General features: G+C 42.0%; 1 protein-coding gene across 7 annotated transcripts in view; it reads left to right on the top strand.

Annotated features, from left to right (window-relative positions):
• The window catches only part of dlc1 (DLC1 Rho GTPase activating protein), a 94,508-nt gene that overhangs the window by 32,202 nt on the left and 49,822 nt on the right, over positions 1-12,484 (top strand). For all 7 annotated transcript variants that reach the window (XM_028592451.1, XM_028592461.1, XM_028592469.1 and 4 more), the window contains one exon: positions 2,292-2,325. In XM_028592451.1, the coding sequence (XP_028448252.1) occupies positions 2,292-2,325 (34 nt within the window). The remainder of the gene's footprint in view (positions 1-2,291; positions 2,326-12,484) is intronic.

Here is a 12,484-nt window from a genome sequence, read left to right as displayed (position 1 = left end):
TTTTAGAAGCTGAAGGTCTAGTTCTGTTTCCTCTGTCCAGTTTATAGCTACAGTTAGTTTTGCTGCTTTAATATTCAACAATATCCGCTGCAGTGGCATTTCTGCACGTATGGAAACGTTTACAAGCAGCATCTCTAATCATTAAAGTAGGCTAAATCGTTATAGAAAACACTCATAGGCTACATCATCAATACAATACATTGTTTAAAAAGTAACGGAGAGTGCAGGGACTGCTGAGGGACAGTTAAACGTCCATGCAAGTCTCTAAATCTGAGAAAATAATTCATTCAGGTGAGTGGAAGGTGGATTCGGATAAAGAGCCGATCCAAGCATTAATAATAGATAGAGTGCATTTGCGTGTGTATGTATATAATATAGGCCTAGCCTTTATATTTGTATAGTTCTTTATACAAACATTTGTACTAATGTTTGTATAAAGAACTATAATAGCCTATAAAGGCTATAGCCATAGTCTACTGTGTATGTAGGCTATAGGCCTATGTTTGTGTGTGTGTTAAATACAACAAATACAAATGTACAACTCCTGTACATTCTTATTCACGTTGTGAATGGAACTCAAAGTAAATATATAGAAGTTGCCTTGAACACTGTTCTGCTCCTCTGACAGAAAACATAAAATACAGCGTATAACAAAGCAATGAACAGCTGATGCAGTTGTGCTGCACGTCATATTTAATTTTATTTTTTTTTTACACATAACCAAACAACCCCAGTGTCTGATTTTTAGATAGCATGTTGGCATTCCGGAAGCAAAAGAGGCATGACGTGTAACACAACAGCGTTGGCATTTTGTGTGTGTGTGTGTGTGTGTGTGTGTGTGTGTGTGTGTGTGTGTGTGTGTAGTCCCACCATGTCCGGCTGTCCCTTTGACTACCTCTACTGCTGGCTTAACGGCGGAACAACTCTGTCCCCCCATTCCGTGTCTGTTCCTTTTTTATACAGAACAGCGAGGCGGAATAACGGCACAACATTTCCACCTAGAACAGGCTGTGTGAAAGAGGCTAGTGTGGCTGTGGCTGTTCTGAATCTGTTATGTAAGTAGGTGCCAAAGGGTAAACAGGCTTTAAAGTAGTCACAGCAGGACACAGCTAAATCACTTTAATTAGGCCTGAGGGGAAAAAAATAACCACGGAGGAGGAGGTATTTATCTGAATAGAAATATCAGGAGGCAATGTGGATAAATTGTATTGAGAATGTGCCTAGTCCTCCTTGTCCCGTCTGATCTGTTCCAGGGGGAGTGTGGATTAAAACAGGTCAGGGTGTGGAGGTCAGCCAAGGAACCTGAGGTCAAAAGTCAGAAGCAAGAAAGACCTCTGCATTCCAACTGACTGCTGCCCTCCACACACACACACACACACACACACACACACACACACACACACACACACACACACACACACACACACACACACACACACACACACTTGCCAATGAAATCACACTTGAATGCTCTATTTTTGTACCAGAAACCCAGTTTTAAAGCAATAGTATTTTCTAAAATCCACAACAAAGCCAAAGAAGGAAATATTCATGCGCAGAATGATTAGAATCTAGTATGGCTACAAAATGTGTTGGGATTTTATCAGTAATGTTTCCACACCTACCTACGTGAGTCTTGGATCAACAGTGAATCAGAGGAGAGTGCACTGTGTGCTCTGACGTTTAATGATGTTATATTTCTTCAGAAGTCTCTGGTGGGTTTGTTATCTGCTGTGACAATATTTTACAATGTTTCACTTTGGAGTTTTAGAAACCGTGTTTTTGCTGTATCTGTGTATGGCCAATTTGTGTTTCTACAGTTGTCTTATTAGTGTGTGTGTGTGTGTGTGTGTGTGTGTGTGTGTAGCAACACATTACTGTAGCTGCACACAATATTCTTAAAATGATAGAGCAGAATATGATGATATTGTTGATCATAGTGCACTCATGTGCCGACTGAACAGGGGACAATTACTCTCAAAAGACACACAGAAAAGCCCCTGTCCTATTCTTTGATCTTGTGTAGATTCTGATAGATCAGAAGATGTCCATTGGTTGGGAGGGAGAACATGCAAAGGAATTATAGCTAACACAACATCATAACACTGAATAAATACTAGTATTTGATAGTTTTCATCAATTGTTTCTGCATTACTTTTGACACAAAAACATTGTTAAATGTTTATTTAGGAATGTATAAAGAGCGGTAGATCAAGGGATTTTACTGTATGAGTTTGAATAATGATGCATCTACTATTCAACTATAATACTTTTTCTCTTGTCTTTCCCAGAGCACCTCTGCCATTCCTGAGACAGAAAAAGCTGGTACGTCCTTGCTGTTTTTTCATTGTTTCAATTTAATCACACATCTTGACACTCCAAATAATAGGTTGCATTTCGTTAGATTTCTTTTTCCTCATTTTGTCACATGTGCTTGGAAAAAGTGTTTGTCTGCAATAGATCTGGTCTGGGTCTGGTCTGTCACGTGTAGAGATTCTGCTGTGCAATTTCTGATTGATAGCCTTGTCTGGTGTTCACAACATGGAGCAAGAGAAGAGGGAGGAAGGAGTTGAGTGGAGGAGGACTGGTTCTATAAGACACTGGATGAGAGTGTAGATAAGATCCTAGACTCATCTACTAAACCATCAAGCCAGTCGCCTTTTCTAGATAAGAGCCAGACTGGATGTCGTGTCTGATGCCCAAGATGTTTCAATGTTTAAAAAGATATTACAGTATTAAAAGCAAGAATACACAGCTAAATGCCTAAAATATGTAAATCTATTTAAACACACACCCTTGTACACATGCTTTTTTGTGATTGGACTTGTGTAGTATTTGTTGGCCTACAATTATCAAACATCATCTGACTTCCTTGATGAATAGCCTTCTCAGTATTGACATGCTATGTCATTACTCTGCAACGCTGGTCGTCATCCTCTTTGCACACTTTATTATGAATCGATCTTAAGAACAAACTCAATGTGTAGTGACTGGCCCCCCAATTCTGGCTCCGACCTCACTGTCAGCAGTCTGCCGGTAATGCACAGGGTCATCAGGAAACTATGGATGGACAGATCTACTTTCAGACAGCCGGCAGGGGAGCAGTGTTCATTAAACACCCCCCTGTGTCGTCAGTCCACTGGTAAACAATACCAGAGAGGCTGTTCGACGTGGGGATGAGGCTTTCATATTCTTCCCCCACTGTCTCAAAGCCTGCTGGGAGTCCTTCCTCACTCTCGCTCTGTCTCTCCCTCTAATTACTGCCCCTTGGTGAAAACCTTTCATGGGAAATGTGCAGAAGCTGTCAGTATGTTTGTTCTTGTGTGTGTGTGTGTGTGTGTGTGTGTGTGTGTGTGTGTGTGTGTGTGTGTGTGTGTGTGTGTGTGTGTGTGTGTGTGTGCATATGTGAGCACTACCTTTTGGCGAGAGGCCCACTCTAAACTTTTTTTTACAAGGAGGCTAAAGCTTGCAAAAACGCACATTGCCAACTTCAAAGGGGTCAAATGTTTTTCTTGGTCATTTTTCTTCATTTAAATCAGTCTGACTTCCTGTAAGCAAGTTATGTAACGTCCATCTCTGGGTCTGTGTGATGGAACCCAGGAGTGGGGTGGGGGTGCCATTGGGAGTTGGCGTTGTATTGGGGGACTTGGTGGAGCACAAAGCCCAGTGTTCATTGTGACACATCAAAGCTCTCTCTGTATCTCCACCATTTAAGCCCCTGGGAATGACACATTTGGGACAGTGTTACATCACACACCATACCCTTAAGGCTCCTGCTACACTGCCATGACAGACAGCTCATTCATGGTTAATTTTACTATGTCTGTGACAACGGAAGCACACCACTGATCAACAAGACGTTTCCACAGCCTGCGCTCTGTAATGGCTCATTTGATGACCTCCCTGCGGCGCCGGGTGTACCTTGTTGAGCGGTCAGTGTCGCGGCTTTCCTGTGCACAAAGAGGATGTGTCTACATGCAGCAGAGTTACAACTGACAACCTCTTGTTCAGAAGTGTTCTTTATGGGTCTCCTGTGACACTGCATAGCCTGAGCCTGAGCTCCACGGGGCCTGCAGAGTGCTAGTGCACTGAAATGCCAATGACATAACTCATACCATCTGGAGATGATTGGGACTGTCATGCGTCAAGTTTGCATGATGGTCCTTATCATCAGTTGGGCATGGTCTATGAGATGATGCATGTGATGTGATGAGATATATGACGTGTATGTTATGGAGTTAAAATCAAAGTCAAGATGTAACAAAAGCTCAAAAGAAATCTACTTCATGCTGTCTGCCCATTGCTTACAACTATTTTCAAGCATTAGGCATCACAATTGATATATTTAGGGGGAAAATAGGCTTCTAGGAACTAAACTTTTATCATATTACTTACTGTTTTCATTTAGTTGTTTTGATGGATTCAAATTTGAAATGATACATGGCATTGGCTCACCTGACGCACCAGATGGTTTGTTATACCATCTGTGACGCCGTCACTGGAAACTGTTTGGAAAAGGGCAGGCACTTTCAAAAAAATACCTGGCAGGCAATTGGATGAACCATCTGTCTATCATGTTTGGCATTGTTGTTGATTTAAAGGAACAGTTCTGACCATAACACACACATATACACACACCTTCATCATGCCCGTAGCCAGGTCTGACACTATCAACATCAACATCCAGGTTGTGATTACAACAGGGAAGATTTTTCTGAAAGCCTGTACCGTCCATATTGGCGCTAAATAATACGCCTAAAAAATATCCAACCATATATATATATAGGGAGGCATTATATCTTGTTATATATATATATATATATATATATATATATATATATATATAACAAGAACGAGACAAAACGAGATTTTAACACTATTTTAAAGAAAACTTAACTAATGAAATTTTACTGGAAAAGTAGTCTTTTATTTAATTGAAAGTCACAAAATGAAAAATGAGCACTGTGAAAGGTTTTGCCACAAACTCAAATGACTGCATAACCTCTTCAGACCTAATAACTGTGGCGTGAGCTTCTGACTTTGAACTGAAGCTGTGTGTGACCTTCTAACTGAACTACTTTAGTTTCCCTCAAATAAAAAATAAAAACAGTAAAAAAATAACAAAAATGAATGAGTTTTTTTTGTCTTATTCTTTTTAAATTAGTTTTCTGTCAATAATCAAAGTGCAAACTGAGACTGACCAATTATTTTCTTTGAACATGATACACTGCTCAGAGACTGAGAGAAACAAAGAGAGAGATTCACGCAAGCCAGCAGCCACACTGAACTGCAGGCTGCGGACCTGTGTTTCGGGCAAGCGAGAGAAAGAAAGAGGGCAGTGGTACCCTCTAACATGGTTTTTTTTTTACTGCAACTCCTCTACCGCTCTGCAGAAGCTTAGCTAGAGTCAACTTTGGAGAATGGGCGGGGGGCTCTTCTATGCTAATTTCGAGGTAAAAGCCAGAAGCCGTCGTGCTGGCTGCTGCTCTGCACTTGTGTACTGATATCACAAGACAACTTTTCACCTTGACAAGAAATATCGTCAAGAAATATCGTCAAGAAATATCGTCATGTTTTAATATTGCGAGATGTCATGTGAAGAGATCTCGTCACACCTCTATTATGTATACAGCAGAAGAATGTGGATAATATGTAACGAACCGCAGGGTTAAGGCCTGACCTTTTACCTAGACTCATAGCCCCATAGTCGACAGTACTTGCCTCAGAGGAAAGGAAAACTGAGGAAAGAGGAAGTGGTTTAGCACTCTCAGTGGAGTCCTGTAGGGGAGGGGCGCTAGGAAGTTGGTAGTTCATCATTTCTGTTTGTCTGGCTCTCCTTTTTGTTTCCTACACTCTTTTATCTCTCATTTCACTTTAAGTCACTATCCTTCCCTTCTTGGAAGTCCAGTGACAAATTCATGTTACTGGTATTTAACGCTGGCTGTGTTTTTACTGTTCTGATGAAAATTACGCCCCCAGTATTTATCATCATATTATTACACACTTTGAAAAGTCCCCTCTTGTGGCTGGGTTGGCTCAGCGGGTAGAGCAGGCGCACATATATTTAGAGATTTGTGCTTCAATGCAGAGGTCCAGGGTTTGACTCCAACCTGTGACGATTTTGTGCATGTCTTCCCCCTCTCTCTGCTCACCTGTCTTGTCCATTAAGGTGGAAAAGCCCAAAAAATAATCTAAAAAAGAAAAGTTCCCTCTATTTGACTGTAGCTTGCCAACAACCAGTGTGTGCACTCAAAGGAAGTACATTATTTTGAAGTCACTTCACTTTCTTTTAAAGTTCAATATTTTGGAAAATACTCATATTTGCTTTCGTGCTAAGGGCTAAATGAGAATTTAAATATCACTCTCATGTCTGTACACTTAATATGGAGGTATAGACAGCCAGCCTGCCATTGTACAGAGCAAAGGGAAAGTGCCTACCAGCACCTCTAAATGTTACTAATGAATTTGTCTGGTTTGTTTAATCCATACACAACAGAAATGTTAAAAAGCACAAGTTATGGTGCTAGCCAGGATAGCTGTTTCCCAATGCTTCCAGTCCTTATGCTAAGATAAGATAATCATCTGCTAGCTCTAGTTTCATATTTAGCTTGCTGCAGCTGATATTTAGTAGTTTAAGTAAAGCTTAGATCGGGCCCAAAAAAATCAAGCCTGAGTCTACCCGAGCCTGTGCACATTGTGTTTGAGCCCGGCCCGGCCCGACACATTAACTGTAAGTATGAGCCCGAGCCCGATTTAAACCCGACAATTTTTGAATACATGGGCCGTTATAACTGACGTTGTCAACTACATTTCCTTTTACCTGTAGGTAACAGATCAAGGCAGCAACATAATCAAAGCCCTGGAATCATATAGGAGACTTTCTTGTCTCGATCACCTAATTAATACGGTCTGCATGCCGACGCACTGGCCGACAACGCGCCGGGTATAGAAGAGGCTATATCTGCTGCTAAAGGACTCGTGAGATATCTGAAACAATCTGGCCTGGTTGCGCATTTATCAAAGACAGTGCTACAGATGGGGGAGACACGATTTAGCACAGTTTACCTCACACTCAAGTCAGAGCAGGACATATACCCAGAGCTACGGGAGAAGCTGAAGAGGCATAGCTTTCTCCCCACCCAATTAGGCTAATAAAGTAATGATTAAAAAAACACAAATGCTTGATAAAGGGCTCGGCCCGGCCCGAGGATAGTGGCGGGACATATTGGTCGGGCTCGGGCAGAGAATCTAAACTCTAATACTAAGTAACTTGCTTTCCTCTTTTGTGACCTGTGCTACTTTCTCCTTGTTTATACCTTGCAGCAGCATGCCCTTTGAGGACATTGTTCTCATCTGAGAAGGTGCTTTGACAGATGTAATGAAGCTCCCTTAGCCTAGAGCCAAGTCAATAATAGCTCATGACTGATGTTCTTTTTCTGTTACTTGTTCCTGATCTTTGATTGAGTCTGCCTTATCCCACCTTTTGTTTTTGCCACCCCTCCATACACGGTACAGGAGTCGCTGTGCTTGTGCAAGGTCACATTCCTGGTCTCCCCCGTCAGTCTACGCCAGCCTAAACACCTCCCCCCAAACAGCCTCTCCTCTCCCCACCCATTTGACACACACTCTCTCCCCGGCTTCCTGTGTAGAGACTGGTACTGTACTGTAACATGTTGGAGTTCATTCCATTTCTATTTCACGCTTCCAACTCAGCTGTGAATACATATACGGCTGAAGTGTTCCCCTTGGAAACAAAGAATTCAACTTTGTATGACTGATCTCATACATGGATATACTTATATATGGAAAAAATATAGATGTTTTAGATTATTTTGTCTTGGGCTTCTGCTTATTTAAACTTCATGTTGATATATCTTGACAATAAGTGTCCTTGGTTTTACATTTCCTAAGATTGGAAAAGTCTAATTTAGAAAAATCTAAACTTACAGTATTTCTTATCTTCATCGTATCACGGATTTACTTCTCAGGGCTCAGAAACCTCTGCTGTTTTTCTGAGTTTTGAGACTTCTTTCTTTGGCAATCATTCACCCTAGCTATGGTACTCTGAACAGGAAACCACTGCATGAAGGGGAATTTACAACAGGAAGTCAGCTTGCTGAACTCCCAGTTACAACAACAAAAGTCTCTCTTATACCAAATACAAAGAAGCGTGTCATTATTCTTACTTTAGCTTTATGTATTTTTCAGCAGATTGGTATGTGTTTCATCACCCACTGTGCATGAAAACCATGTATTACTTTTTATAGAAAATAAATAAAACTTTTTTCCTCTGTATATGCAACCTGGCCAATGACTAACTGCATGGATGTTGAGGAACTAGGTGTCTGTAGTTATTTTATGGGAGCAGTATACTATATGCAATTATGTACAGAATATGAAAAGGTTGTGGATTCTTACATTAATTACATTTTAGTTTCCAGCGGCAAGATATGTTTTTACAGTACTGCCTTGTGTCTGTTTCTTTTAAAGCAGAAAATGGATTTCAATTAAATTTGGTGGAAATGTAATTTATTGGCAGGGATACAGATCCAGGTGCAGATCTGGGAATGTTTTTAAAAGGATTTCTTAACATGGTAAGATTTTTTTTTTTCCCCCAACTGATGAATCAGCCCTGGCTCAGCATGCCTCGTCACTTCCTGGCTGGTTTATTCCCCTCGTCTGGGTGTCTGGGGCAGAGATCATCTGTAACATGCAGGAGATGTAGATTGTTTGGATAAACTATATATAGGATTTTTTTTTGTTTTGATACCTTAAAGTGTCTGGCTGTATGATATCTTACTGAGAATAAGAATTATTTTTAGTTCTTGAATTGACTGATGCACACACACACACACACACACAGCAAAGGTATCAGGTAGAATGGAGTTGAAAATAGGACAGACAGTAAGGATAAGGGAGTTTATGTTTGATAGTAGATTAAAGGTGCTGAGACACCAAAGACATTGTCAGCCATACATAACTACTTGTGTAGGTACAGTATCTCACAAAAGTGAGTACACATCTCACATTTTTGTAAATATTTCATTATATATTTTAATGGGACAACACTGAAGAAATTACACTTTGCTACAATGTAGCCCTCAAAATAACTCAACACACAGCCATTAATGTCTAAACCGCTGGCAACAAAAGTGAGTACACCCCTAAGTGAAAATGTCCAAATTGGGCCCAAAGAGTTAATATTTTGTGAGGCCACCATTATTTTCCAGCACTGCCTTAACCCTCTTGGGCATGGAGTTCACCAGAGCTTCACAGCTTGCCAATGGAATCCTCTTCCACTCCTCCATGACGACATCACGGAGCTGGTGGATGTTAGAGACCTTGCGCTCCTCCACCTTTCGTTTGAGGATGCCCCACAGATGCTCAATAGGGTTTAGGTCTGGAGACATGCTTGGCCAGTCCATCACCTTTACCCTCAGCTTCTTTATCAAGGCAGTGGTCGTCTTGAAGGTGTGTTTGAGGTCGTTATCATGTTGGAATGCTGCCCTGCGGCCCAGTCTCCAAAGGGAGGGGATCATGCTCTGCTTCAGTACGTCACAGTACATGTTGGCATTCATGGTTCCCTCAATGAACTGTAGCTCCCCAGTGCCGGCAGCACTCCGCATGCAGCCCCGGACCATGACACTCCCACCATCACGCTTGACTGTAGGCAAAGACACACACGTCTTTGTACTCCTCATCTGGTTTCCGCCACACATGCTTGACACCATCTGAACCAAATAAGTTTATCTTGGTCTCATCAGACCACAGGACATGGTTCCAGTAATCCATGTCCTTAGTCTGCTTGTCTTCAGCAAACTGTTTGTGGGCTTTCTTGTGCATCATCTTTAAAAGGGGCTTCCTTCTGGGGCGACAGCCATGTAGACCAATTTGATGCAGTGTGCGGCGTATGGTCTGAGCACTGACAGGCTGACCCCCCACCCCTTCAACATCTGCAGCAATGCTGGCAGCACTCTATTTCCCAAAGACGACCTCTGGATATGACGCCAAGCACGCACACCCAACTTCTTTGGTCGACCATGGCGAGGCCTGTTCTGAGTGGAACCTGTCCTGTTACCGCTGTATGGTCTTGTTACAATGCTAAGCTAACTGGGCTCAACAAGAAAGAAACACAGCTACTAAAGGCTAACCTAGCTTATAACATTAAATATATTTTCTCTTCTCCCTGCATGTTGCGTTTAATGTGAGAATGAGACTAAGCTGGCCTGGATGAGTGTATACTTTCCTACCCAAGAGGGGTTTTGCTGTGTTAAACGGACTCACCCAGCCACCGTGCCATTCCGCGTTCTGGAGCCGGGCCTGCTGGCGTAGGTCATTGGGAGATACAGCTTGCTCATGTGCTTGGAGTAGCTCCAGTGTCTCTCGTTGACCTTTCCGCAAGCCCGCTCTTTGGCCGGTTAGGTCAGGTTTTAAAAGGTGTATTTACAAAAGTTGTGTTGGGGGAAAACAAGAATAGTCTTTCAGAGTCTCTGTCTTCAGTAGTGTTCTCCGTGTGGAAGCGTGTGGTTTGCAGCGTCAGCCTGCAGCGTGCTGTTTCTGTGATTGTCTCCATCCGGAAACAATCTCAATCTGAATCTCCTCCCCACCTGCCGCTTGGGTCAAGTTAAATCATCTTCACACAAACAAGTCCCCTCATGTATCATATGTCATATCAGTTCTGACCCTTTCAAAATTAACCACATAACTTCCTTAAAAGGCCTAAACTGATTATCATAACAATCTACATACCTACACATTACAAAATAAACTAATAATATACTTTTTTTATATATCCGGTTTCCCTTTATAAATGACAAATGAATTACCGCCGCCTGAAAAAGAGAGTTATTTCCTCTCACGCAGGTGCAGAACGTACATGCTAGTTAGCCGTCGACTGTAGTTATTGCGTTGTGTTCAGGTGCAACTTTTTGACCAAGACACAGGCGACGTGAGGAGATGCCGCAGTCGGCCTTCATCGCCACTAGTTTTTTGCCGTCTGCTTGACGTGTCCTTAAGATCTCAAGCAGATGGTCACATCAAAGGGACTCGCACACAATTACAGTCACACTCAGACACACCCACACATACATGCTTCGGCATACCGACACATTTTTGGCCGTGCTGTAAAGAATAGAGTATACGGCATTGTTTTTCACAGACATTTTGATAATAGACTCTCACATACTGTTTATATACACTGTTTGAAGTCTTTCCAGAAAGACCCTCCTGCCCTCATTCTTCACCTCCCCTGTGTTCATTTCTAGGCCAGTATGTTGGCAGATAACCCTCTCCTGCCTCCGTTCTGTGGAGTTTGATGTAGGTACACACTCCTGGCACGCTGCACACTTGTTTGACAGAGGGGGCTTTTGGCAAGACTTTCCTTCCTGAGGTATGAGAACGCCATTGTTTTTCCCTCTCCACCCTCTCTCCTCCGCCCTTCAGGACATTTTCCCTCATATCCAGGTTACAGTGTGTTTATACCTGGTTATTACAGGTATACCAGAGAGAGAGAAAGAGAGAGCGGGAGAGAGAGAGAGGGAAAATACACTGATATGTTGTTGTGATCCGAATTCTGACCCAGATGTTTTGCATTTGCATGTCTTGGAGTACGCGCACGCTCACACGCACGCATGAAACATATAATGTGATTCAGATGTCATGTGAATCGAACAAGTGTGTGAGGGAGGATACAAAAAGCATGATACTTTTATAGCATGTTTGTTCTTCTGCATCCCATCCTAATCCTTATTTACAATGTCGTTAAAGAGGTCATTCCACAATCACAGAAGCGCAGACTAAAGGGTCGTGAAAAAGCAAAGACGTGGGAATCTAAGCCTTATCAGTCTCCGCGAACCTCAGGAGATCATAAAGTCAATAGGCCGCGATTAGCACAATGCTATCAGTACGCTGCAATAAGCCAATGCTGGGTACATTACCTTCACTTGCTGGAACAATCAGCACGATTGGCTGGCTTTCTCAAGTGTGTTTCTTAGTATGGAATGTAATGGAGGGCAATCTGAACAGCTCATACTGCTCACAGCTACACGCACATATGATGATCATGATCATGCTAAAAGACACACACATAAAGTATTTATAAGTAAATTTAACAAAGTGTTAACTGAGTTTTCTGACATGTTAGCAAACAGCAGTCTATTTACTAATACAGTTGAGAACGGAGCAACATTAGCATTCATTTGGAGTCGTGTTTCTGGCCACCCGATGAATATAAGTCAAATATTCACTTTGCTTTTAGCTCTGTTCTTCTCTTTAGCTGCTAAATGTTCCACTATGTTCACTAGCCAGTCGCTAACTTTGTCCTTCTGCTTAAGACGGCATTCTGCAACGTTAATCATAGCAGAGAAACTGAACCAAAACAGTTGTAGGCTGTAAAACCAAAAACAAGCTGAGAGATGCTAAAAAGCTCTCTAGACCCATTGTTGATATAAGAATATTAAGTTGTGCAGCTTTAAGATTGTATAAC

This window comes from Perca flavescens, chromosome 2 (genome assembly GCF_004354835.1).
Source record: "Perca flavescens isolate YP-PL-M2 chromosome 2, PFLA_1.0, whole genome shotgun sequence".
Taxonomy (NCBI): domain Eukaryota; kingdom Metazoa; phylum Chordata; class Actinopteri; order Perciformes; family Percidae; genus Perca; species Perca flavescens.
This window is presented reverse-complemented; position numbering and strand designations above follow the sequence as displayed.